Here is a 26392-nt window from a genome sequence, read left to right on the forward strand (position 1 = left end):
ACACACACACACACACACACACAAGTGGGCTGCTTGAGTTGAGTATGAGCTTTGAATAACACATCAGAGTCACAAGGGTGGAATTACTGCAATCAAAGTCTGAGATCCTCCCACCCCATCAGTGAGGAACATACAGCAGGTCTTACAATACAGCACAGCGCAGGAGGCGTGGTCAGAAACTCACCAGGAGGGGTACAACAGCAGGGGATGTGGCCAGGCCAAGCCCACCCTTCCCCCAAGTGACACACAGCAGTCATTAATAAGCAAAAGTGGCTGATCTGACAGAAGTCCTGTGTTCCTTCTCTACACAAACTGCATACTAATGAGCTGAATATGATGAAGGCTCACCATAAACCTGCACTGTTTGAACAGAGAGAACTAAGCGCCTGCAGCTCAGCTCAGTAAGAAATTAAACCTCAGCTTCCTACTGTGATCAAATGCATCACAAAATGCCACACCTAGAGAGAGGGAGAGGCAAGGATGGAGGAAGAGAGAGATGGAGAGAGATAGAGAGAGAGAGCGACAAAGAGAGAAACAGAGAGAGAAAGAGTGAGAGAGCGGGAAAGGCAGAGGTAGAGGAGAATACCCTCTGGGAGGAAATTCAGAGTCAGTTATTTTGGCTGGAAAACCTAATAATAATAATGGTCCATTTCTATTTTTAATACTGAAAACTGCAGATTCCGTGGTGGTTGCTTGCTTTTGCGGCATAGCATTTTGAGAAATAAAATTTTGACTAAATAAAGCATATCTGAATGAAGAGTGAAGTAAGAAGCAGAGAGGGAGGATCCACGCCTGCACTATTCCAAGAAGTACCATCAGCCTGACGGTGCAGCCCGAAGGCCTCCACTCCAGGGACACAGAGTGATGACATGAAAAACAGAATGAGTAATGACTGTGACTGAACCAGGAAAGAAGATTGTGAGGAGGCTGGAAAAAACTGCGTTAGAGAATAGCTGCTGTGAGAGGAAGTCTTTGACCTCACTTCACTCCAGGACAGAACTACACAGGACCTCCGGTAATATTGCAGTGAGAGAGCAGCAGAGAACCAGCTGACATCACATCCTGTCCATGGCGTAGACTTCCCATCACAATGCAGTGGGGAGTGATGGGACCAGGAAATGACCAGCATTTCTGCTGAACAGAGGAGGATTTGGATGTAAAATCTAAATCTGTCCTGTTTAAATCTTACCACACTGCTTAAGGCAAACACTTCATTATGAAATATATGTATATGTGTATATTATATATATATTGTATATATACTGAAGCCGATGTATCCCAGTGCTGTTTCCTATCTCTAGCTGGAGTCCACACCACCCTGCTTGCTTTAGCTAATTATAGTCACCTGAACACCATCAATATTCAGCAACAGGCAGATCCACTTCATTAATAAAAACACAAACCTGACTGTGTGCCCTTTTCATTTCTGATTGACACATGCACACACACACACACACACACACACGCACACGCACACACACACACACACACACACACACACGCACACATGCACACACACACACACACACGCACACACACACAGCTGCACTGTTCTCTCAGCATGGATGGTTTACACAGTGAAACTGCTCCAGAGTTTGGGGTGATTTGAGGTTTCATGCAAATCACCTCTGTTACCAGCTTATGAATATGCATGAGACCCCACAGCCAATCAACCCCTTCCTTTGCCGCTGACGCACGGTCAGCACAACCGCTGACGCACGGTCAGCATGACCGCTGACGCATGGTCAGGAAGCAGCAGTGTTACAGCCTGGAGCTTACATTCAATCCTGAATCACTGAACAATACAGCAAGACAGGATTACATCTACACACACACCCACACATACACGCACTCACACACGCACACAGACATAAGCACGCACACACACACACACACACACACACCCATGCAGAAAAAGCTGAAAATTCCTCCCCACTGCCTTCTATGTTACAGCAGTTGTAAGTGTTTGACAGGCATCAAGTTGAATTTCGGGTTCAGTAAGTTAGTGCCTTAAATCCAGCTGAGTCCCTGAATGCAGCTTTTCATTCCCAGGCATATACAGGGCTGTTTTTCCCTATTGCTAAGGACCAATATCTGTCATCATGGTAACAGCTGTAGCGCAGCCCGCTAACAGACCCATAAATCACGTGTGTGAATCCCTGCATGGATGCAGGGGAGGGCAGCGCTTTGGCTACAAACAGCGCTGGGGGTTAATAGGTGTTCAGAAGGCCCCTGACCAAACCCTGCGATGTGAATTAATGAGAGACAGAATTCACCCTGAGGTCCATTTTCAAGAGAAATGAATTAGCAGTACTGAGGTAGAGGTCTGGACTCTGTGCTTTTACTCTGACCCGCATCTCTGCCTCATCTGTCTGACTCGCTCTGGTTCGGACTTGACTCTGCCTCACCTCAGCTAGCTCGGCATACAGCCTCCAGTTTTAATATGTTTGTTTGCAGCAGCTAATACACCATGGTCCTGCTGTGATCCTCTTTATGGTCAGCCCTATTACATGTATTCAGATTAGCCTAGCTGCTGTAGCCACCATTTCAGCTATGGGGAATAGCATTGTTAAATGAACAGTTGAATTGACATTTCACTATCCTGCTTGGAACAAGACATTGTTAAAATATAATATGTCACAATGAACCTCTGCTATTTGCTAGCTAGCATAGTTACTGCATTTGCGGTGAAGAGGCAAACAACTCAGAGACTGGAAAATCCCAGCCTTATTTCCTATGTAAGGCTGCATGGAAAAGGCAGGATTTTATGATGTTGCTACAACTGTAGGCCGCAGGGAGGAGAGCCACAGCGTAGCCAGATACAGCGCAGCACTCAGCACGGGAGGCAGACCACTTAGCGAGTGGATCAAGGACCACAGAGTGATACACCCACTTTAACTCTGGCTTCCCTTGCTAATTTAGCTAAACAGCTGGTTGTGTTTGCTTTGCACTTTGCTAGCTAGCTAATTACAGTATTTTAGGACCTAGCCCTCCCTGGCACTGAAACAAACTGCTGTAAAAGGGAAATTGAGAGTGCAACCTAACTGTGTGCTGTGTGAGTGTGCGGAAAAAAACAAACAAACAAACCCAAAGAGTGGCACGAGACAGACTTCCCAATCCATGGCAGCACCGGTGAACCCACCGACTCTGGGGATCTCCTCTTGGGCCAGCTCTGTCTGCTGGTCTCCACAGCCACCGGAAGCACAATGGTGGTTTGCTCAGTTTAGTTAGTTTGTTTCCTTGTAAAAACGATGGCACACAGGCAACAACCCACCTGGCTTCAAGGACCTGGTGGTGAATACATGACTCCGAAAAAGGCCATCTTGTGAGTCCCGGTGAACCAAAACAGCGCAAATAAACAAGCTAGTGCTCGGGTCGTGGTTGTGGTAGGCCCTCAACCAGTCTTGTATACAGGCATGTTGGCTTAAACAAGCAGTGGTTGCAAAGTCACGGTGAGGCCCCCTGACAAAATTCTGTACACTGGTCTCCCCATCCAGAGATCCTGAGTGCATCCCACTAGTCCCAATGCCTCCAGCTCATTCAAACTTTCCCCCACAGGTGTGCGTTTTCTCTCCCTCCTCCTCCTCCTCCTCCTCCTCACCTTTTCCTGCGTGCATGAGAGGGAGGCTGCTGCAGACTGTTTTGCCAAACATCCATCCCTCACAAGGCTGACCACAATCAAAGCCGTACAGCTGGAATTATGTGCTAGCTAGTCTTCGTCGAGACCTTACCGTCTACAAGCACAATTAGTTTGAGTGTATCATGCATCTATCTGCCAGGAATGCTGGCATAATGGTGCATTTACATTACTGTCATTTAGCAGGTGCTCTCATCCAGAGCGACTTACATAGGATATTTACATAGGATATTTACAGAGGCAATTCTGGGTTAAGTACCTTGCCCAGGGGAACAGCAGTAGCACCCCAGTGGGGAATCAAACCAACAACCTTTCGGTTACAAGCTCTGTTCCTTATCACTATGCCACACTGCTGCCCCAGGCTTAGAAAGGCAGCCATCATGCTGGTGCTGAAGTTCTACATGAAACACTCTGACATGCAGACTAAAATTCCGTCACACTTCTCCACTTTAGCCCTGACTGTGTAACACTTGGACCCAGTAATGCTGAGCCCCTGCATGTGTTCAATGATTTACATCTTTGTTTGTTTTGTTCTGTGTGTACTATGCTTCTGCTGTATTTACAGGCTAGATTTCATGCCAGTAATAGATATTAAACTGAAGAGATGTCAGAGGAGTTAGCTTCATTAGGTATTTTGCTTCTGATTCATTTCTTAATAAAATAAGATATTTTGCTCACCCAGTTCACTTAGATCAGCATCACTGAACACACAGACTGGATCAGTCCCTGCCATAGCTCCACTGAACACACAGAGACTAGATCAGTCCCTGCCATAGCTCCACTGAACACACAGAGACTAGATAAGCCCCAGCCATAGCACCACTGAACACACAGAGACTAGATCAGTCCCAGCTATAGCACCATTGAAGAGACAGAGGAGAGGAGACAGCAGCAGGGAGTCTCAGTTACAGTCGCTTTGAACAGTGCATCTGATTTGTGCAAACCTCTGACTAATGTATGTGATTGTGCTGTGACAGCTTTTGGAAGTGCTGCATTTTGTACTGCATGCTGCGAGAACATACAGCAGATCAGGAGTGTGTCCAGGCTGTTCAGTGCGCTGTAGTGTGTTTAAATGGCGCACAGCGTGTGAGCTTGGCAGTGTGCTGTTCTGTTCTGTTCTGTTCTGGCCTGTAATATCAATATTAAAGCAGAGCGCTGAATGGAAGGAACATGTTGGCTCAGCCTGTTTTCTGGAACATTCTATGTATAATTTAACCACGTCTGACAAGCTCCTGCGCTTGAAAGCTCCACAGCATTCTCCACTGTTTCAACACATGTGACTGATATGGAACAGCTCCCATTGCGCGCAGTCAGCCTGTGCGATGTGGGCTTGTGCAGTGTGGGCCTCTCCGGTGTGGGTTTGTGTTGTGTGAGTCTGTGTTGTGTTTTCCTGTACTGTGTAACGCTGTGTTGTGTGAGTCTGTGCTGTGTGAGCCTGTGTTGTGTGACTGTGTTGTGTGACTGTTGTGTGACTGTGTTGTGTGACTGTGATGTGTGGGTGGTTGCAACAGCATGGCAGTCTTGCAGGGTGAAGACAATGGGGCTTGACAGCTGATATTCAGAGATCACTAGAATCATTGCTGTTAGAGCAACCTCACGATGTGGTTGGTCCAATGTTCAGCCTACAACATTCTCCCATAATCCTCTTGGAACTCTCTGCAAAGTGAAATTTGAACTTTGGGTGGTGACTCCTACAATGCTGGAGGTCCAGCAGGGGAGAGCTCTGACACGCCTTAGCCACACCCGCCACCATCTCTCACTGTGAAACAGTGAACACACCCACCAACAGACAGAGAGAGTTTCTACTGAGAGAATTATCATAATTTGTATGAGGCAAGGAAAAAATAACTAAGAATATACATATGCATTAATTATTCCCAGAAAAGAGCCTCATGTGCTTAAGGTGAATTATCATCTAGAGCAGCTGGATTGGGGCAGAGACACAAATCAACACTTTTGACACCATTACACAGAGATATCACACATGTACTTTACACATTTATACAGCTAAATATTCACTGAGGCAATTCACACACACACACACACACACACAAACACACACACGCACACATGCACGCACATCACATGCACACGTACACACGCACACACGCACACACACACACACACACACACACACACACACAAAGCTTCTGCTTCATATCTGCAAAGCCTGCATGTGTTTGAGTGTGCTGGTACGTGCTGTGAATGCATTAGGAAGATGCTGAATTAATGAATAATGAGCAGAGAGGAAGCTCTGAGTCTAATGGAAGAAAGAGAAGGGGACCAGCAGCGTGGCCGTGTTTCAAAACCACGCCCCACACTCCACACCGTGGCTCGACCACACCACACTCTCACACCCACACCACACCCCCCACACCAAGCCACAATCTGCACCACACCACCCTATACCGGCCCCCAGCACCCCATGTCACGCCCCTCTCCTCCTCCCGCTTGTTTCAGCCTCATCCCTCAGGTAATGCACACAATCAGCATTGCTGACACACTCTCTCCCGCGCTCTGAGGTCAGAGAGCAAACACAGTACAGATCACACCAACCCCCACTGCTCCCAACACCTCCAGCACTGAGCACTGAACTCACTCTGCTCCTAACACACACTGAGCTCACTCAGCTCCTAACACACACTGAGCACTGAGCTCCTCACTCTGCTCCTAACACACACTGAGCACTGAGCACTGAGCTCCTAACACACACTGAGCACTGAGCTCCTAACACACACTGAGCACTGAGCACTGAGCTCACTCAGCTCCTAACACACACTGAACTCACTCTGCTCCTAACACACACTGAACTCACTCTGCTCCTAACACACACTGAGCTCACTCTGCTCTTAACACACACTGAACTCACTCTGCTCCTAACACACACTGAACTCACTCTGCTCCTAACACACACTGAACTCACTCTGCTCATAACACACACTGAACTCACTCTGCTCCTAACACACACTGAGCACTGAGCTCCTCACTCTGCTCCTAACACACACTGAGCTCACTCTGCTCCTAACACACACTGAACTCACTCTGCTCCTAACACACACTGAACTCACTCTGCTCCTAACACACACTGAACTCACTCTGCTCATAACACACACTGAACTCACTCTGCTCCTAACACACACTGAGCACTGAGCTCCTCACTCTGCTCCTAACACACACTGAGCTCACTCTGCTCCTAACACACACTGAGCACTGAGCACTGAGCTCCTCACTCTGCTCCTAACACACACTGAGCACTGAGCTCCTCACTCTGCTCCTAACACACACCGAGCTCACTCAGCTCCTAACACACACTGACCACTGAGCACTGAGGTCCTCACTCTGCTCCTAACACACACTGAGCTCCCTGCTGCCCTGCTCTAACTCTTCCACACACTGTAACTCAGATTATATCCTGCCACAGACTCCAGCCAATCCTAGCTTTGGCTGAAGTCTGCTGGGTGTGAATGTCAGATGGCAGACTGTGTTCCTGTGGTCCTGGAGTTTTTTGCCAGGCTAAAGTCAGAGAGTCAAGCTTTACAGCCAGGTTTAAATCCAGCTCAACACCCTCACATTCGATTCCCGCCTATGCAATGATGTCAGGTGCCCCAGGGGCTAAAGACACTGTATAAATCTCTTTCCCACGTTATCTGTGTTGTGCTGTATCGTAGTGCTACATAAATTAGCTTTGTGTGGCATTGTGGCTCTGTATAAATCTATTTTGTGTTTTACTGTAGCACTATATAAATCTGTTTTGTATTACATTCTACAGCTATATAAATCTGGTATTCTGGTAGGGCTATATAAATCTATTCTATATTGTATGGCTGTGTTATGTAAATGTATTTTGTATCATATTTTAGTGCTATATAAATTTGTTTGGACCAGATCAATCCTGCCTGCCTGTTCCAAAACCACGTCAGCTGATCAGAAGTATTCATGCTATAACTGAAATTAGACCTCCAGCTGTGTGGTTTGAGATGTGCTCCTAATTCCTCTCACCTCCTGCAACTTCCTCCAACCTCCTGCCTCCTCTTCCAGGCTAACTCTACATAATGCCAGCCGGCATCTGCTCCGCAAGGCGTGCCCACACGCAGCACATTCCCACAATGCACCGGGATTCCACTTCACCAATGATATAGTATTCTGAGGGATGTGTGAACCCCTGGGGTGTGTGGCGTAATAAAGCCGCACTGCTGATGCCGAGCAGATCAATAGCAGCAGGGCTCTTCGATCAGCCTCGTAGCTCGTACCGGGGGAGCTCCATCTCCCCGAGAGAGCGTGCGTTCACCGGCCCGCGCGCTCTGGGAGCCGGGGCCTCAGCCCACCGCAAAACGACTGCGCCAGCAAGGGGCTTTGTCAGGATGTAATTAAATCGACACATCTAACGGCCAGCAATCACAAATGATCAAAACTGTAATCCTCTCAGCGGTGTGCCCGTTATAGATAAAATTATCATAATATATCTCATAACCTGAGCTAACACGAACCATATTACCATTACATGTGCTCTGCAGAATGCTGGTTAGCTCCTAAGCAGTTGTGCGCCGCTGTACTGGGGTTCGGTCTGTCGCCAAACTAAATATGGATATTGAAATACAATATTCCATGTAATAGCTGTCACATAATCCATCTCCATCAGGTTTAAATTGTCCTCCACTCCCTCCACCTCCCCCTCCACTTCACACAGAGGTCTGCCTTCACGCTGCCTGTACGCTTGGCACTGCTCTACTCTCTGTGGACATAGTAGAGCAGCATCCTGTGGCGGTAGTTATACTGTCGCATCTGCATACATGCTAAGGCTTTTCAGAGAGGGGTAGTCAGTCCCTGTGGGCCCTGTAGCACAGCATAAAACAAACTGAAGACATAATATGGTATATTTTATTTAATTAGCTTTTTCTTCAACATTTTAGAATAGTTCACTGATGTGGTGAAGTGTAACATGTCCCCTCTGTTATGCTTATTTATAGAGGAAACAATAATGTTTTGTAATCTTGAGAAATATTGTTAATAAACATGCTAAAAATCTTCCTCTGTGGTCACCATGTGCTAGCCTGTTGTTCACCACATGAGTAGTAATGGCCGACCAAAGTGATCATGTGACCATGCTAAAGATAGTGTGAATGACCACCTGAGAAAGAAATCACTATGGAGGCTTAGGGACAGCTTTAACACCTGCTCTCTGCAGGACTGTTTTTACTGTTAATACAGTAAACATGAGACAATTTTATTAATGAGTGTGTGTGTGTGTGTGTGCATGCGTGTGTGTGTGTGTGTATGTGTGTGTGTGGTTTGCATGTGTGTGTTTGTGGTTTTGTGTATGTGTATGTGTGTTTGTGTGTGTTTGTCTGTTTGTGTGTTTGTGTGTGTGTGTGTGTGTGTGTGTGTGCATTTGTGTGCATTTGTGTGCGCACGCACTGATATGACCCAGCTCTTACTTGGTGCCTCAGTGCTGTTCAGTGCTGCACTCCCTTTGTGCAGCTCTGGGTTTCTTCAGAACTCTTTGTAAAAGCTTCATCAATGATTCATATTCTCTTCTGCATATTGCATGGCACTCTGTCCACATTCCAGGACTCCCCCTTTGTAAATTTAATCTTCATTAATCAAAGTGACTAAGGATTATTCACATGGCATTCCAAAGGAGCTCCGCATTATTTTTGTTTTCTCTGGAAAAAATTATATTGTTCTGCAAAAGCTAAAATGTGTAAATGTGAAATGGACGCTTGGGCCGCCCTGTGTTTCCCAGCACTAAAGCTGTGACTGTTCCCAGTGCTGATCTCACACAGAGGCAGAAGAGACACAGCCTCACAGTGAGGAGAGACACAGCCTCACGGCTAACACACAGTGAGGAGAGACACAGCCTCACGGCTAACACACAGTGAGGAGAGACACAGCCTCACAGCTAACACACAGTGAGGGGCGACACAGCCTCACAGCTAACACTCCTGCTAATACACAGTGAGGGGAGACACAGCCGCTGCACTAACACACAGTGAGGAGAGACACAGTCTCACAGCTAACACTCCTGCTAATACACAGTGAGGAGAGACACAGTCTCACAGCTAACACTCCTGCTAATACACAGTGAGGAGAGACACAGTCTCACAGCTAACACTCCTGCTAATACACAGTGAGGAGAGACACAGCCTCACAGCTAACACTCCCGCTAATACACAGTGAGGAGAGACACAGCCTCACAGCTAACACTCCCGCTAATACACAGTGAGAGGAGACACAGCCTCTCCCCTCAGCCAGAAAAGACCAGCCTCACAGCTAACATGCACAGCCTCTGTGCTAAAGCACAGCCTCCCCCCTCATCCAGAAGAAACAGCTGACCCTGTCTGTGAGAAAAGCCCCCATCTGAAACAGGGAGACCCTCTGCTACACTGTAGTGTAGAAATCCTCTTAGTCAGGGATCAGCTGCTCCCTGTGGTTCATGCACACTTTTAATGCTTGGACCCAGCCTTCTGCAGGTCACAACCAGGTCAGAAGGTGGTTTCTGGAGAGTTCTCTTTTCCCCTGGTCCATCACCCATAAATGTGTGTGGGAATATGGGACTCACATGATCCAGGGATGGCAGTACACACACGTGTGACTGGCATACGGATTTTGAGTACTTTTCTTTATTCCCCTGCAGTCACTAGAAAGCCCCAATCCCCAGCTCTCTCACAGCACTGGCCGGTTTGCTGAACTCAGCAGAAAAGGGAAACACCTCAGTCTCTTTCAATGTGTGAACCACATTTAAGACTGTAATCTGCATTAAATAATATTATACAGCCTCCAAATCAATGCCATTGTCTTCTTTACTATGCTTTTATCAATCTAGACTGTGCTTTGGTAGTGTTTAAAAGTTACAATAATCAGCGATCATCAATAAACACCATGAGCTGAGTGAAACAGAGTAACACATTGCATCAGTCAGCAATCAGTAATCACTGTCAGTGCTGAACATGGAAAATTTCCTCATGTCCATTATGAAGCTATGCACCTCACTTATACATTTCTGCACAGGCATTTTGTAATTCAATACATTTATTAAAGGAATTTTGTGTTTTGCAATGAACTAAATGGTTGTGTATGTAATGGTTGTGTAAATGCCTGCTGGTATCCCACTGAACCACAGCAGCTGAAATCTTAGCAAGAAGGCCATGTTTCTGAAAGGCAAAATCCTGAGGACATTTTAGTTTGGGTTGCAGATTTGAAAGGTTTTGCTGGGATAAGCATCGCTGTGAGCATCAGTGAGAGAGAGAAAAAGAGAGAGAGAGAGAGAGAGAGAGAGAGAGAGAGAGAGAGAGAGAGAGATCCCACTGAGGAGAGACAGGACAGCAGGGCTGGAGATGTTCTTCCTCACCATGCAGGGAGGCTCTGTCAGAGTATTAGGCATCACTAACACCTGCTGAATAATGAAGACCTACAGATGCATCCTCCATTACGGCTCCGCTCACACAAGATGCGTGTTTCTCTGTTCGGCATCAGGAAACCCACAAAACCAGCGGGGAGACCCAGCTACACAGCCCACACAGAGATGTGGTGGGAGAGAGAAGGAGAGAGGGAAGAAGAGGGAGATTGGGAAATGGAGAGAGTTGGAGAAATGGAGGTAGATGGATTTGAATTTGAATCTGAATTTGGAAGAGAGAGAGAGATGGAAGGATAGAGAAGGGGATGAAGGGAGAGAGTGAGAGAAAGAGACAGAGAGAGAATGAGGGGGAGAGAGAGGGAGAGGGAGAGAGAGCCACAGGAATGGGGTGAGTTGTCCAAACAGCCTGTACACAATATGTTGTGCCTTTTTGTGTGCAGGTGAGTGAATGCAGATTATCTGAGGGGAGAAGGGCAGTGTAGCTACTGAGAGATTTCCTGTCCAGCACAGTCCCACTGGACCTCCAGGGCTACCCTGAAATGACATCATAGTGCACACCCCAGCCAAACACATAGCCGCTGCCCCAGCGATCCAATCAGATGCCAGCGTGCGTGCGGGTGACCGTCCTGTGAGGAGCTGCAGTGAGCAGGGCTCGGGGGACACTCTGCAGAGGGTGTTATTCGCGTAAATTGGACGAGAGCCCACGGTCTGCTGGAATATTAATACAGAGCAGCAGGTCTGTCGGTTGACATTTCACAGCCACCAGCTATCAGAAGCCTTTAATGGACTTTCAGGGATACTGCTTTACCAAGTGACATTCATAAAACGCTTAATTAATAACTAAACACATGACTAATGGCTCCTGTTATCGGCCCAGGCAAGGAGTGAATAAACACTACCTCCTGAATTTAATCATCAAAAAAAAAGCCTAATTAATAACAACCTGACACAGTTCTGATTGTTTTGGACACTGGGCAGGCAAGCAAATATGTAACATGTAGTGAGGGAGAAAATGATGAATTGCTTATTTTTCTGCACTTTAGAACAGAAAAAAATATTTTTCGTATATAAATATCTACAAAGTTTATGTAATGACATTTAAATGTAGGAGTTTTATTAAACAAATCATTCTGAAAATGTCAAAGAGACACAATGAGAATCATTACACACTATTTAAAATGTTTCAATAAATCTCTCACTGAGAAGTGTCCATACAAAATATTATGGAGTGTCTATACTATATACTGTATCTAACATGTCTATACAATATGATATTCAAAATTAAGGGAGCATCTGTACTATATATTTAATAGAACTTGTAACCAAAAGGTTGCCTGTTCGATTCCCAGCTGCTGCTCTACCTTTGGTCAAGGTATTTAACCCACAATGGCCTCAGTAAATATCCATCTGTATAAATGGATAATGTTGTATAAAACTATAACTGATGTAAGTCAGTCTGGAGCATCTGCTAAATGCCAATAATGTAATGTAATATGTGTTCATCTATCAAATATGAAAAACAAATATCAGTATTCTGGTAATAAGTTTGCATATCAACATTATTAACACTTTCAGAGTGGTAAATAAAAATAATTTATCCTGATACTGAGTAAACAAACACCTCAAAGATTTCACAATATTGAGCAAAATATTTAATTTGTTTGACAATATGATCATGTCTCTCTCATGCACACTCACACACACTCACATCCATGTACACACACACACACACACACACACACACACACGCACGCACACATGCACACGCACACATGCACACACACACACACACACACGTGCGCACACACACACAGTGGCACAGCCGGTCAGACTGGCTGTGTTTTAATGTGGATGTCCGCTCTCCCTGCTAATCCCTCTGTCCTGATCCCTCCTCTGTCCCCTGGATTAATGCCGAGGGTGTAATAAACAGCTGCCATCAGGCTGACAGCGTTTCTCACTTGCAGGTGAGTGTGGGGTCCACCTGCACACCTCACATTCCAGAGCGTTTCTCACTCGCAGGCGAGTGTGGGGTCCACCTGCACACCTCACATTCCAGAGCGTTTCTCACTTTCAGGTGAGTGTGGGGTCCACCTGCACACCTCACTCTCCATCCTACATCCATCCCTGAGATCTGCTTCTGCTGCCACCTGCAGCTGATTCAGCATCGGCTCCATCTCGCACCACAGAGACGCGTTCCAGCGCAGGCTAAATGATGCACATTACCCTCTCCTACCCAGCACAAAAGAATGTTTTTATTCCCGGGATAATGAGGGGGAGAGGAGTCTGTGCGGCATTATAGGATGGCTGGGTAACTTACACACGCTTTCTGCAGGAAGCAATGAAAGCAGCTGTTCATGTGTGACAGCCAATGAAAACAGGCCTTTTAAAGCGACTGATCCATAGCCAATCAATCACACTGAGAAAATGATGCATCTCCCTGCACTGCTCAGTCACCAAGTGTAACTGTTCAATAAAGTAAAGGGATTTAATACACACACACACACACACACACACACACACAATGTTCATTTTTTTAGAGAACATGCTGTAAGAGAGTGTATGTAAGGCCTATTTACTTATTAAAGTCTATTTTTATGAATGAATGCATTAAATGACAGGTGCTCTGTATAATCCTCGGGATTACGCTCTCAGGAACAGAGCCAACATCACAGATGACATTAACACAGACGTGTGAAGATCATCATGTCTGCAACAAGAGTGGAGTCACAACCCGGCCCTGCACCTTTACCCAGAATGCACCCTGTCAAACCCATTCAAAAGAAAACCATCCTGTGATCTAAGGTTATTCCACTGGCAGGGCTGTCAATCACCACGCCATTCAGCCTAGCCCCACCCACCAACCCGCAGCAGAGGACCAATCGGAGGACAGACTCACCTGTCTTCACGTGGAGGTGGGGGCGGGTGGGCGTGCTGGCAGGGGTCTTTGGAGAGCGCTCGTGGGTCCGGGTGTGGGTGGAGTCCCGGGCAGGTGGCGAGGGGGAGGCGGTCGTGGTGGTTCCAGGGCGTGGGGGCGGCACGCCATTTCGGCCGCTGCCCTGGCCGACCCGCCGCACCGTGGTGCTCCGAGGGGTGACGTCGCGGCCGGCGGGGGGGTGGGTCCGTGGTGCGCGGGTAGTCGTGGTAATGCGGGTGCCAATCCGGTTGTGGAGGTGCGGAGTCCGGCCGCCGGTGGTGCCGTTGGGGTGGGACCCGGCTCGAGTTCTGGCTCGCGCCGTGCTGCTGGGGCTGGGGGTGGGGGGTGAGGTGGGGGCGGGCGTGGGCACAGGGGTGTCGGGACTCTTCGGGGCGACACTAGGCTTGGACAGAAAGATGGGGTCCTGCCCCATACCTTTGACGTCCACCAGGTCGGTGGGCAGGTAGTCTGGGCCTGAGCCTGCCACAATCCAGCGCAGAAGCATGAGACTGAGACCCAGCCCCACACAGCCAATCAACAGAGGCACCGCACACAGCCAGGTCTGCTGCCGAGGCCACGCCCTGCAGCCCCCACCCCGCCCACGCTCTGCTTCCGGGGGCGTGGCCTGGCCCACCGAGCCCCCTGCCCCCTCACGCTCCTCCAGGATAATGGCTCCAGACATCTCACTCATCCCGCCGGCTCACAAAGGGTTAATCCCAGAAGCAAGCACAGGGTACACATCGGAAACAGGGGGCCGTGCACCGAAATGCAGCACAGAGCATTACACACACACTGTTACACACTCTAATGCAATATTACACACTATTTCACACTGTCACATGCTGTCATACACACTAACATGCTATCACACACTATCACACACTATCACACGCTCTAAAACTCAATCACTCTAACACTCTCACATACGCCAACACCCTCAGACACACTAACATACTAACACACACTAACACACACACTCACTCACACACACTAACACATACACACCCACACGCTCACTCACACGCTCGTGGACGCACGGACACGCACACACACAGGCAGAGTGCTAGCTGCAGATCTGCGCAGCTGGGACGGGCAGACGTGCCGCTGGTCCGTTTAGCTGCGCAGGAGGAGGTATATCCAAGGACACAGGGGAAAGGCAGAGGAGGAGGGCAGCGGGGAAGGGCTATCGATCGGCTATCTATCGAGGGAGATGCAAAGTTTGAGCGACACACTGTAAATCCCGGAGTGTGCAGCCCCAGGCCAGCAGCACCTGCAGACGTTACTCCCCAGCACACAGCCCTGCCTCCACAGCATGCCTCTCCATGCAGCTTCAGATCTGCGTTTCAATCATCATCTGCCTCTCAGCTGGGATTTCGGGGCGTTCCTCTCGGACTGTCGGGGGTCTGGCTCACCCTTGCCTGAGTCAGAAACGAGAAACGAGAGCAAACCGCTCTCCAGAAACGCTCCCCCGAAACGCTCCCCGAAAACCTCTCCCCTAAACCGCTTGTCTGTCTGAGCAGCAGGGAGGGACGGTCGTGCCGCAGAGCGAAAACACGCCTCGCGGGGTTAAATCCTCTCGATCCCGTCTCAGCGTCCCGAATCCTCAGCTGTCAGCTCCAGTCCTGATGTCTGTCCCCTGCGATGGTCCCCTCCCCTCATTCCAGCACTGATAGAGGGAGGCAGGGAGAGAGAGAGAGACCTGCTCTGAGCGCCGCTGCCAGTGACTGAATTCGGGTTAAAACGTCCTGACTGGTGTCTCTCTCCTCAGCGCTCTCCCAGCCCTGCTGAAGATCCAGCAGCTGCAGCACCAGCCGGAGACGCTGCTGACCGCGCTAGCAGAGAGAGAGAGAGCGAAAGGAGCAGGGGCGAGACAGAGCGAGCATCCAGAAGAGAGAGAGAGAGCGAGCGCCTGTGAGAGAGAGAACAGGAGCAGCCATGAGAGAGAGAGAGAGAGAGAGAGAGAGAGAGAGAGAGAGAGGAGGAGACCCAGACACCGGTGAGAGTTCTGCAGCATCAGCACTGGCAGCAGACACAAGCAGAGAGCCGCCTCCCCACTGCACTAACAGCCACCATTCAGCTCCGGCTCTCCCTCCAGCAACAGCACCCGCACAGGAGCATGGCACAGGGGCGGGGCCTAACACCTGCCCACCAATCAGGAGCGAGGGGTGGGGGAGATAGAGGGAGGGAGAGAGAGAGAGAGAGAGAGAGAGAGAGATAGAGAGAGAGAGAAAGAGAGAGAGAATGAGAGAGAGAGAGAGGGGGAGACAGCAAGGGAAAGAGAAAAATAAATAATAAACAATAAACCCTATTAAAATAATCTGGTCTAGTGACAATTTGATCAAACTATGCAACATATCTGTCTGATCTATAGAAAGCTACAGAACTTCAATAATTTTAGCATTCCTGAGAGAAAGTACAGAATACAATGTATACATCTAACATACCATTATAAGACATTGCCTACATTAATTATTAATATCAATAAGTATTTTAAGCATTATTTTATTCAAAAATTTAAATAAATATTAATGAATAATTAAAAGACTATATGACAATTATTTTAATTATTTTAAAAGCTAAATTGAAAAAGTTAAAACATCCAGAATATCACCAGAGATATTGGATATATACAAAAATCTGTGAAAATACTAAACAAAGGAAATAATTCTTCAGCCCCTAGCGTGTAGCACTGTTCACATGTGCACCTAAATGAATTAGCCTGCAGTCCTGCAGCACAGCCTGGCTCTGCTGGTTCAGTACTGCCAGACCTGGGCCCTGACAGCAAACAGGAATAAGACCAGAGATATTTCAGATGCAAGAAGATTCCTGGTCATTTATTTTACTGTGGGCAACCCCACCCCAGAGTACAACACCAACCATACATAATTAACCTGATGCTGAGGGCTTAGACCACCAGATAAAATACAACTGCCTTATGAAATTATTAACACCTCTATCCAGATTGTTGGAGCAAAAAAAAAAAAACCCAGCGTGATATGGGGCACTGTTCTAAAACTCCGGCTGTATTTAATGTAATTGTATTAATAGCACTGGTGTTTGTCCTGCTAAAATCCATCTTTAAACGTGACTTTGAGGCTGAATAAAGGAAAGGAGGTGTGTGTGTGTGTGTGTGTGTGTGTGTGAGAGAGAGAGAGAGAGAGAGAGAGAGAGAGAGAAAGACAGAGAGAGAGACAGCGAAAGATAAAGAGAGGGGGCTAGTCTCACACCCCCCCCCCCCGTGGGGAGAGAGGTCTGTGGTGCCCCCTGCTGGAGATGCGGAGTAACATCCTGAGATTAGCACAGGAGAGACGTGAGCGCAACACATAATTAGCTCCCGCCATACGCTCCTTTAACACACCATCCCCAGGGGGCGCTAGAGCCAGAAACACAGGAACTGCATGCCAGGGAGCTACATAATGCATGGAGCACACTGCTGTTGTGAACACGCGCACACCAGCTGCATTACGTAACCCATGCAGCACATGTAAACACTGTGCCAATTTGCTCTGAATTGAGAAGATTGACCTACATACACTTTGACTTTGGAGTAAAATAGACAATATCTCCAAATACTAGGTCTGTATTTGTTTAGTAAAAATATTCATGTACTCTGACAGTACAGCATTTTTATGTGATGCTTTTAAAAACATTAAAAAAAAATTTGAAGAGAACATTTCCACAGCATTGTTTAATCTGATGCTGTGTGTTTGGTTTGCAGTTCTTCATTTTAGTGCATAATGTACACAAGTACCAAATAATTTAAAATGTGCATGTGTGTACTGATAGGATGGTTGTAAGTGACCACGATCCAGACTCTTTATTACAGAAGTGATGTTTAGGTGTGGAGGTTTTGGGAATGACCCTGTTCCAGTTGTTCTTTGTTAGAGGATTGAGGTGTGGAGGTGTCAGGACTGCGGCTCCTTAGCCGGGTTTGTTTTTGTTTTTGTTTTTCCTGTCCATGTGCTTTTGTTTTTCCCTGTGTTCCAGCCCTGCCCTGCTATCCGCCCTGTCTCCGCCCACCTGGTCACCTGACTGGCTCCACCCGCCTACCTGCACACCTGAACCCCATCTTGTCATCAGCCTTGCCCTATATATTCCCCGTTTGTTTCATGTCTCATCGTTAGTTCCTCTCAGTTCGTCTGTGTTGCTATGAGCCGTTTTTCCTGTTCTGCCTGTCTGCTGTTTTACTGTTCTCTTGCCTGTTTTCTTGACCACGTTTTTGGATCCGGTTTTTTGGTATTGTTAGCCGTGCTTTCCTGGTTTTCTGACTTCGCCTGTTTTGACTACGTTTTTTGGATCCCTGTGTTGGCACGCTGTCTGCGCCTGAGTCCCTGCCTGAGCCCTGACAGGAGGTGCTGGAACTGACCCTGTTCCAGTTGTTGTGTAAAGGTAACAGCCATCACCCTGCAGCCTTTTATTTTGTGCTCACTCACCTCAGTCCAGCAGGAGCTCTAGAGACACGCAAGGAGAACAAAACGTGAAAAAGGGATTTCACAGCGGCTTCTGATGGCCTGCAATTTAACACAGAGGGTTCATTCTGTGATCATTCAGGAGGATACAGCGGTAGCTGTGCCAAGTTCCACTAGCTGGACACCTCAGTTTGCCCACACTGCAAATGCTGCACTCCCATTAGGTCACACTCTGGATGCTGCATTCCAATTGGCCATACTCCAAATACTTCATTTCCATTGGTCCTACTCTGAATGCTCCATTCCCATTGGCCACACACCAAATACTTCATTACCATTGGCCACACACCAAATATTTCATTACCATTGGCCACACCCCAATTTCCTACAGTCAACAAATAACAATATTCCAACAGCTACAGTGGAACTGTACCTGTCCCCATGCTATTATATAATCACTCCTCACTCAGAAAAGTGATCAGTAAATCAATGTAAAATTTTACTTCATAAAAAAGAGCCAATAAAAGGATTTTTCATAGTAAACATGAAAAAATCATGATATGAATTAAGGCAGACATGCATAAAAAGAGGCACTCTACACTGGCACAGATTAAACTGACAGCATTACAGCTGGCTGGAAGGTTGCACTCCTAACTGTACAACGACAGTAAAACTGCTGAAGTCATACATTCATCAGTCAGTGTTTTAAATTATGAATTTGCATTGACACACTTTCTTATTCAATTCATACAGAACATACATGATTTATTTACATATATGAAAGGCTCCTCCAAATTGCCTTGTTATGACAGACATATTACAGAGTACAGTGTGAATATAAGGAAAATATGAGGCCACTAATGCATCTAATAACACATGAACAGAAACTCACCTTTCTATTGTACTGTAGGTAATATCACATGAACAGCAACTCACCTCTCCAACACCACTACAGCTAATAACACATGAACAGAAACTTACCTCTCCAACACCACTGCTGCTAATAACACATGAACAGAAACTTACCTCTCCAACACCACTGCAGCTAATAACACATGAACAGAAACTTGCCTCTCCAATGTTACCTGTGTTCCTGATCTAAAAAAGCATTATGTCTTTTGTTTAATGTCATCTTCACCTCTATTTCTGCTACTCTTTCTCTCTCTCATTCTCTCTCTCCTCTATTTCTTCCCTCTCTTCCCTCTTCTGTAAAGATGGTTTGATAGCAAGCTGTGATTTTTATTATTATTTGAAGAAGCAGAATGGAAATATGAAGTATGAAATATAGCAACGTTCAGTTTTACTGATGCAATAAAATCAACTTAACCCCCTCCTTTTCTGCAATGGGGGGCTCAACCTGCTGTGTGGGTGGGGGAGGGGGGGTCACAGCATCAACATTTCTGAAGGAAGGGGGGGGTTGTACAATTAATCATTCCAAAGCAGTGCAGTGACTGTGGAAAAGGCAAGGCCTGTGTGTCAGCCCCTGACTGACCCTCCCACCCTCTCAGACCTGCTTGTCAGGAGCCTCTCTGAAGACCAAACACCAGAGAGAGAGATAGAGAGGGAGAGAGAGAGAGAGAGGGAGGGAGGGGTTGAGAGAGACAGAGAGAGGTGGGGGGGGGGTAGAGGGAGAGAGAGAAACAGAAAGTTTAAAGTACAAAGTCCATCCCATTTTTCCCCTGCGGGGGCTTTGGGGGAGAAATATTTTTTCTGCATATCTGCCATACCAAAGTGCGGTTACGTAAGCTTCAAGGACACAGACTGGAGATGCACCAATCAAGCCCTTACACAGCACCTCCACAGTGCTCTCTTTCTGAGGCAGATTCTGTCAGCAGGCATTTCCGTCACTAAAGCGCACATTTGAGGCTTCATTATTACACACCACCCTGGAAATAGTTCCAGTTAAGTGACCCTTCAGCCTGCAGCAGTAATGGAGGTCTACACCTCTTCCCTGCGTGCTGCCTCCAGACTGACTCTCAGCAAAAAGTTTGTCAAAGTCTCTCTAACTCTTTCAAGCTAATGAGGAATATGGCTTTGTTATCCTGGAGTGCTCCCACAAAGCCTTCAGGCTCCACCTAGACAACACTGATGCGAAGGAGAAATAGCAGATTTAAAATCCTACTTTATTAAACCATGTCAAATTCAATCAGTACATCCTCTAGCTGACTCCAAATGTGTGTTCTTTTCTCATTTTTCTTCTCTCTTCTTTTCTTTGTATTTACTGTCAGTCAGACTAAGCCAGGCTGGGTACTGATGGCCCTTCCATGGTTATGAAATGGTGATGGCGTAGCCATAGTTTGATGGTGTTCTCATGGCTTGGTGGTATTCTTAGGCTTCACAGTTTCATCTCCAAGATCACGCTTCCTTTTTACACTGAATTTCTGAAACTTTCTTGACAAAAGTATTTTCCTGTCTGTCTGCTTGAAAGGCTTATGAGACTATTCCCTGTGGTCCCTGTGCAGGTCCTTCCTCTGCCAGCTTTCACAGATGCGTCTCCCTCACAGACCCCTCAATCACTCACAGATCCCTCAGTCACTAACAGCTCTGCCACTCACAGGGCTGTCCCTCATAGAAATTGTATTAAAACAAATAAAAAACAATATAATAAAAATAAAATATAACAATTTCTTAAAATCAGCAAAACAATCAATTAAAGCAAAAACAAAACAACATATTTAAAGAGGAGCTTGCAGCCCAGGGGTTTTATTCTCTTCTGCTTTGAGTGCCTCAGAGATCATTTACGAACACCTACATTACTTCAATGCATTCCTGTCTGTATGTCATTGTGTGCTACATGTAATGTGGATATAAAGTGGAATCAAATTTTGTGAATGAAAAAAATAAAATTAAACTATAATGTAGTATTTCCTCTGCATTCCACGTGTTTAAAAATATATGTTGCCTCTTGCTTATCCTTTTCAGTAACTCTTTCATACAGTTGACAGTTAAAGTGAAGGACAAACCAAAAAACAGATAGACCAAACTGCCTGCAGCCAATGAGAGCATGAGTGCAAAAGAGCCCAGCTGAGCATGCAGCCAATAAGAGTGCAAGTGTGAGAGAACCCAGCTCATCACACAGCCAATGAGAGTGCTGGTTTGAAGAGCTCATCTTGTCTTGTATAGAGGGAGGATAGTTCCACACACATCTTTCCTTGAAACTCCTGGAGGTCCTGAAGTATGAAGAGACAGGAAGTGCTTGGTTGTGATTATGTGACCAGTAGAGGTCTGGAGAGGAGAGACGGCAGCCCTCAGAACCTGTAGGTGTACCCTCTCAGGTGAGCTCTGGTGAGCTGAAAGGAACCCTTCCTAGAAAAGCCTGACAGCAAAAATCATCCACTCTCTCAGACAGACATCATTACCTTCCCACCTACAGGGGCCAGACTTTTTCAGGCTGTCACTCTGACACTCTGTCACGCCTACAGAGCCCCCCCCCCCCCCCAAATGTGTCCTGTGTGTCAGTGCATCAGCAGACAGAAGGTGGCGCTGTTTTCACTGCGTGGGTCACACAGGCCTCCCTGCCTCAAACACAAGCGACGGATACATCGCAGGAACGGGCAGAATCACTGGGGGGGGCAGGGGGACATTTGGCCAGCAGCCAGTGTGACAAACAAACCCCGCCCCCCCCCACTTTTATACATAATGTCAGTCATTCCATTAACTCAGAGACAGGTCTGCTTCTGCCACACTCCTAAAACATTCCCACAAGCCTCTGTTCCGCACAGGTGCCACCTTCTCCTGGAACTTTTCAGGACAACCCGCAGGGAGTCAAATCGAGGTGTCGAAACAGCGGTGAGACAGGCTGTCGAAATTCATAGCAATCTCCATGACCTTGCATGGACATTACACAGCCTGGAGAGAAGTGCTCCATTTAAAAATAAATCACATTTTAAAAATAAGTGGAAGCGAAAATTAAATTGTAATAGTTTTCCTTTCTACGACTTTAGACATGTTTTACCACACCCGATTCCTGAAAATATTGTGAATATTTCATGAGTGAGACTTTCTGTGTAAAAGGGCCTCCAGTTCATTCAGTATCAGAGAGTGATGGAGTCTGACAGAACAGGAAGAGGCACAGAGCTGAGGGAAGTAATCACACGCTCACACACACACATGTTTTCACACACCCACAATCACAGAGTACACATACACATGCATTCTCACATACACACAAACACAAACACACACACACACACACACACACACACTGAACTACTACTCAGATACACAAAAATACAAAATTTTCATTAATGCTGAAATGAAGGAGTTTGGTTGCACTTTGCAATAAATTTGGAAATGGTCATGTTACTATAGATACAGGGATCTCAACCTCTAGCACTGTGTTTGAAAGAACAAGACAGAAAATGAGGGAACAACGATGCTCTTGTACCAAAACTGAAAATGTCCCACACAAAGGAGGGGAGATGCTGGTCCTCACGCTTTGTGGAGTGTGTGGGCTCTTTAAGGAAAAATAAACACTTTTATAGTTTTCTTACTTTGGAGAAGGTGTTTCTAATCACACAATAATTTCACAGCTGGCCTCTGCTTGCTGCTATCCCTCTCTGTTTTCTGAGAGGGATGACGGACAGAGTTTCCCTGTCAGCCTCTCCAGTGAGCGTCAGAGAGCTTCATGGGTACCAGCTCCAGAGATTGGGTCAAAGCCAGGTCACCTGAAGCCAAATGAATGCAATTTGGAGTGATTACATTCACTATAACTCCGCACTTGTCCAATAAGACTGTACATTTAACCCCACCCCCTCCCGCCCCTGCACATGCCAGGATTAGATCCTGTCTATTTGCCCTTCGCTGGTTTGTGTTTATTTACATTTTCTGCTGTGCTGTAAGTCATTTATCATAATTCGCTGCCTCCGTCAGATGCGTTTTGTTGCTGTGAATGCTTCTTTGGGAGCACACTGAGGGCTGTGTGTTTAACCTGATATTCTCCTGTCACTTCCATTTCAGACCTTTATTCATTTCTTAAATTCAAAACACAATCTTTTCCGCTCTCCTCTGGCTGATCCTCTTTGCGTAAGTCCTGGTCTGTCGATAAGGGAGTGCTGGGAGCACAGCATAAACAGACTCTGATTCCTCTCTGCAGGCTGCAGTGATAGGGAGAGGAACAGGCGCTGTTAGAGGAGGCAACAACAAGTTCAGCACCTCCAAACTTTCCCCACTTCCCCCCAGAGTTACTCACAAACTGCCGTTTCTGTTTGTTTCCTGCTTCTCCACAGCTTCGCAGGCTGTCAGGATTAGCAGCGCTGATGTTAAAACTCATGAAACGTTAATCCCTCTAAATGTTCCCATCTCCTTTTGGCCCTAATAAGGTTCCCCTGTCTTCACACAGTAGAAACAACATTAATAATACAGCAATTATAGGCATACTGCAAACAGAAGCAAAATCCCAGCACCACTTTCCCAAACTCAAAATATTAATTCATATTAAATATATTATTCATTCATATTCATTCATATTAAATATATTTTTCATTTATTTTCATTCATAACACATGGGCACATTTGAAAAGCTGTCATATAAAACAATTTCCACAGCTTAAAACAAGAAAAACAGCCAAAAAGAATTTCATTATTCATTCTGGCTCATTATCCAAGCTCTGCTTATGTATTTATGCACAGTGTTGCTTCCCAGTTACATTTAAAAACATGCATGGATTCTGCATAAAAAAGTTTCCCATTTCTCAAGCAAAGGGGATATATCTGCATCTATAACTTCATTTGTGTCTGAGCTGCTTGTGTCATCAGTCATTTAAACAAGAAGTAGAGCAGGGTGCTCATGTCTTCCCTCCCCTGCACCATCCTCCACCCCGTAATGTTAAACCCTAACATGCTGCACCCACACTCATGTCTGCACCAATATCTACCCTGTATTGCCCACATTAAACCTGCAGATATTACCCATGATTCTCTGCTGCTTCACCCTCCCCACCTCAAGAAACAAAGCAGACTTGCACGGACAGAGTGGACCTGTACAGAGTGGAACGCTGTTATAATGTTAACTTCTTTGATAGAAATCACCTGATTTCACCTGCTCTTCTCTCCATCATCTGGTTTTCTTTCCTTCACCAGCTTCTCTCCACTCACTGCCATCTCTCAGCTTCTACTGCCTCAGACCTCAAACCCTTCACAGTTTCACTGAACCCCAAAAATATCACCATGACCCACCATGAGCTTCATGGAACCCCACCAACCCCCCAGCACCCTACCACAAGCTCCACTGAACCCCACTAACATCACCCTCACTCTGCCAGGAGTTTCAATAAACACCCCCCCCCCCCCCCCCCCCCCGCCACCCTCCCATCACTCCACCTTGAGCTTTATGTCAAACACCTCACACCTGAAAGAGAGGAGAAAGCACACCCACGCAGTGCAGGAGAAACACAAAGACAGCAAACAAAAGCTCAGCGGTCACATCCGCATCTGCCTGCATAAACACTGACCTTTGAAAGAAGAAACGAGTGAATCAAACTGCTGTTCCTGGCTGCGTGTGTTCTAATTTTCCCCGTTTCTGAGAAATTGGGGCCGAGAGGGTGCAGGTAAATATGGCTTTGCTAATGGCATTTTCAGTCTCTGAGTGTTTAGATTACAATGGCTGGATGTGCTGTTTTGCGCGATTATGTCCTTGGATGCATGCAGAGACCCACGAGAGTCAACCCTGCAGACATGTCAGAGAGGAGCAAGGCGGAGACAAGGTTAGGGTTTAACATTACAGGGTGGAGGGTGGTGCAGACGTGAGTTGCTGTACCGTGTTGGGGGGTGTGGGGAGAGTGAGGTGCTGTATAGTGCGTGGGCGGCAGGGGGGAGAGGTTGGGGGGGTGAAGTGCTGTACGGTGTGTGAGGGAGCCATGGGGTGAAGTGTTGTACAGTGTGTGGGGGGTCAAGGGGGGTGAAGTGCTGTACAATGTGTGCGGGGGGGGTGAATGGGGTTGAGGTGCAGTGTCGTGTGTGGGGTGTGGAGGGTGGGGGGTGCTGTGTGGTGTGCAGCAAGCTTCAAACGGCCCCATTTCCATTTCAAAGGCAGCTTTTGAAGGAGGGAGAGAGAGAGAGACGGAGCCTCTGAGGGGAACACAAAATGAATACCTGATGCAATTAACATGGAGAGACGGGCTGTCTGAGACCGAGGCGAGACTCCCGGCGAGATCCGCGCCGCTCCCAGAAAACGAGACGCACCGTTATTTATGAAACCTAAATCGTGACCAATTACTGGCCAGGACTTCAATAGCACACGCGTGTGCGACGGCCGCGGTGCTGGCGGCATCATTATCAGCGCACTAATCAAACTGGAAAAGCCTGGCTTCACCGTGCAAGAGGAGGGCCACGGGGTCCAAGAGATGCAGCTCGTTTGAATATTCCTCCTCAGCTCACACTCTGCGGTGTCTCCTGTTTAAAACACGCACAGCAGATCCAGCTCAGCTCCCCACTTCACTCAAAACCACAAAGGGAGTTTAACATTTAGAGGTTGTGGGAGAGCTCCACACACCTTCCTTCTACATCCCCCATCCATACTCACCTTCTCTGGCCTCTGCTTCTCTGATCTAACGCTGATACAGAACCTCAGACTCTGAGACTCTGTCAGCACTACAGTCTGTTTCATCAGCTCCTTATCATTTTACACCAAACCTGTTCTCACATTAATCACACTCTCCTAATTCCCTCACAAAGCGCACACCACCCGCACGGTTTAACCATGTCAGTCATTTCTGAATAACAAGCACACCACAATACACTACATCCTGTAATTTTATTTCTATTTGTGTATTTGCTTTTATATAAAAAACAAAAAACTATCAATGCAGGAAATATGCCAGCTCAGTGGGGAATGAGTCTTTCAACAGGAAAGAACAGATTAGAAAAGACAAGTGAGAACAGACTTGCGTGGAGCAGGAGTGCAGGATGTAGGCTAATGATAAGAAACACAGGGAAGCCATAGCAAATTAGGGTGTACTCTACCAAGTTTTCAATAGCAGCACACACAGAGCAACTGGTACAGATCTTCCTTTCTGGGGTGGCCTATCAACTAGAGCACTTAAAAAAACACACCCACACACACTCACACACACATATGC

The 26392-nt window shown here is 46.8% G+C and overlaps 1 protein-coding gene across 1 annotated transcript in view; it reads right to left on the reverse strand.

The window, feature by feature from the left end:
• Nucleotides 1-14596, reverse strand: part of nrg3b (neuregulin 3b) — a 98224-nt gene extending 83628 nt beyond the window's left edge. The window contains exon 1 of the mRNA XM_036543487.1: nucleotides 13888-14596. Within this exon, the coding sequence (XP_036399380.1) occupies nucleotides 13888-14596 (709 nt within the window). The remainder of the gene's footprint in view (nucleotides 1-13887) is intronic.
• Nucleotides 14597-26392: the final 11796 nt, after the last annotated feature.

Source organism: Megalops cyprinoides, chromosome 1 (genome assembly GCF_013368585.1).
Source record: "Megalops cyprinoides isolate fMegCyp1 chromosome 1, fMegCyp1.pri, whole genome shotgun sequence".
Classification (NCBI taxonomy): domain Eukaryota; kingdom Metazoa; phylum Chordata; class Actinopteri; order Elopiformes; family Megalopidae; genus Megalops; species Megalops cyprinoides.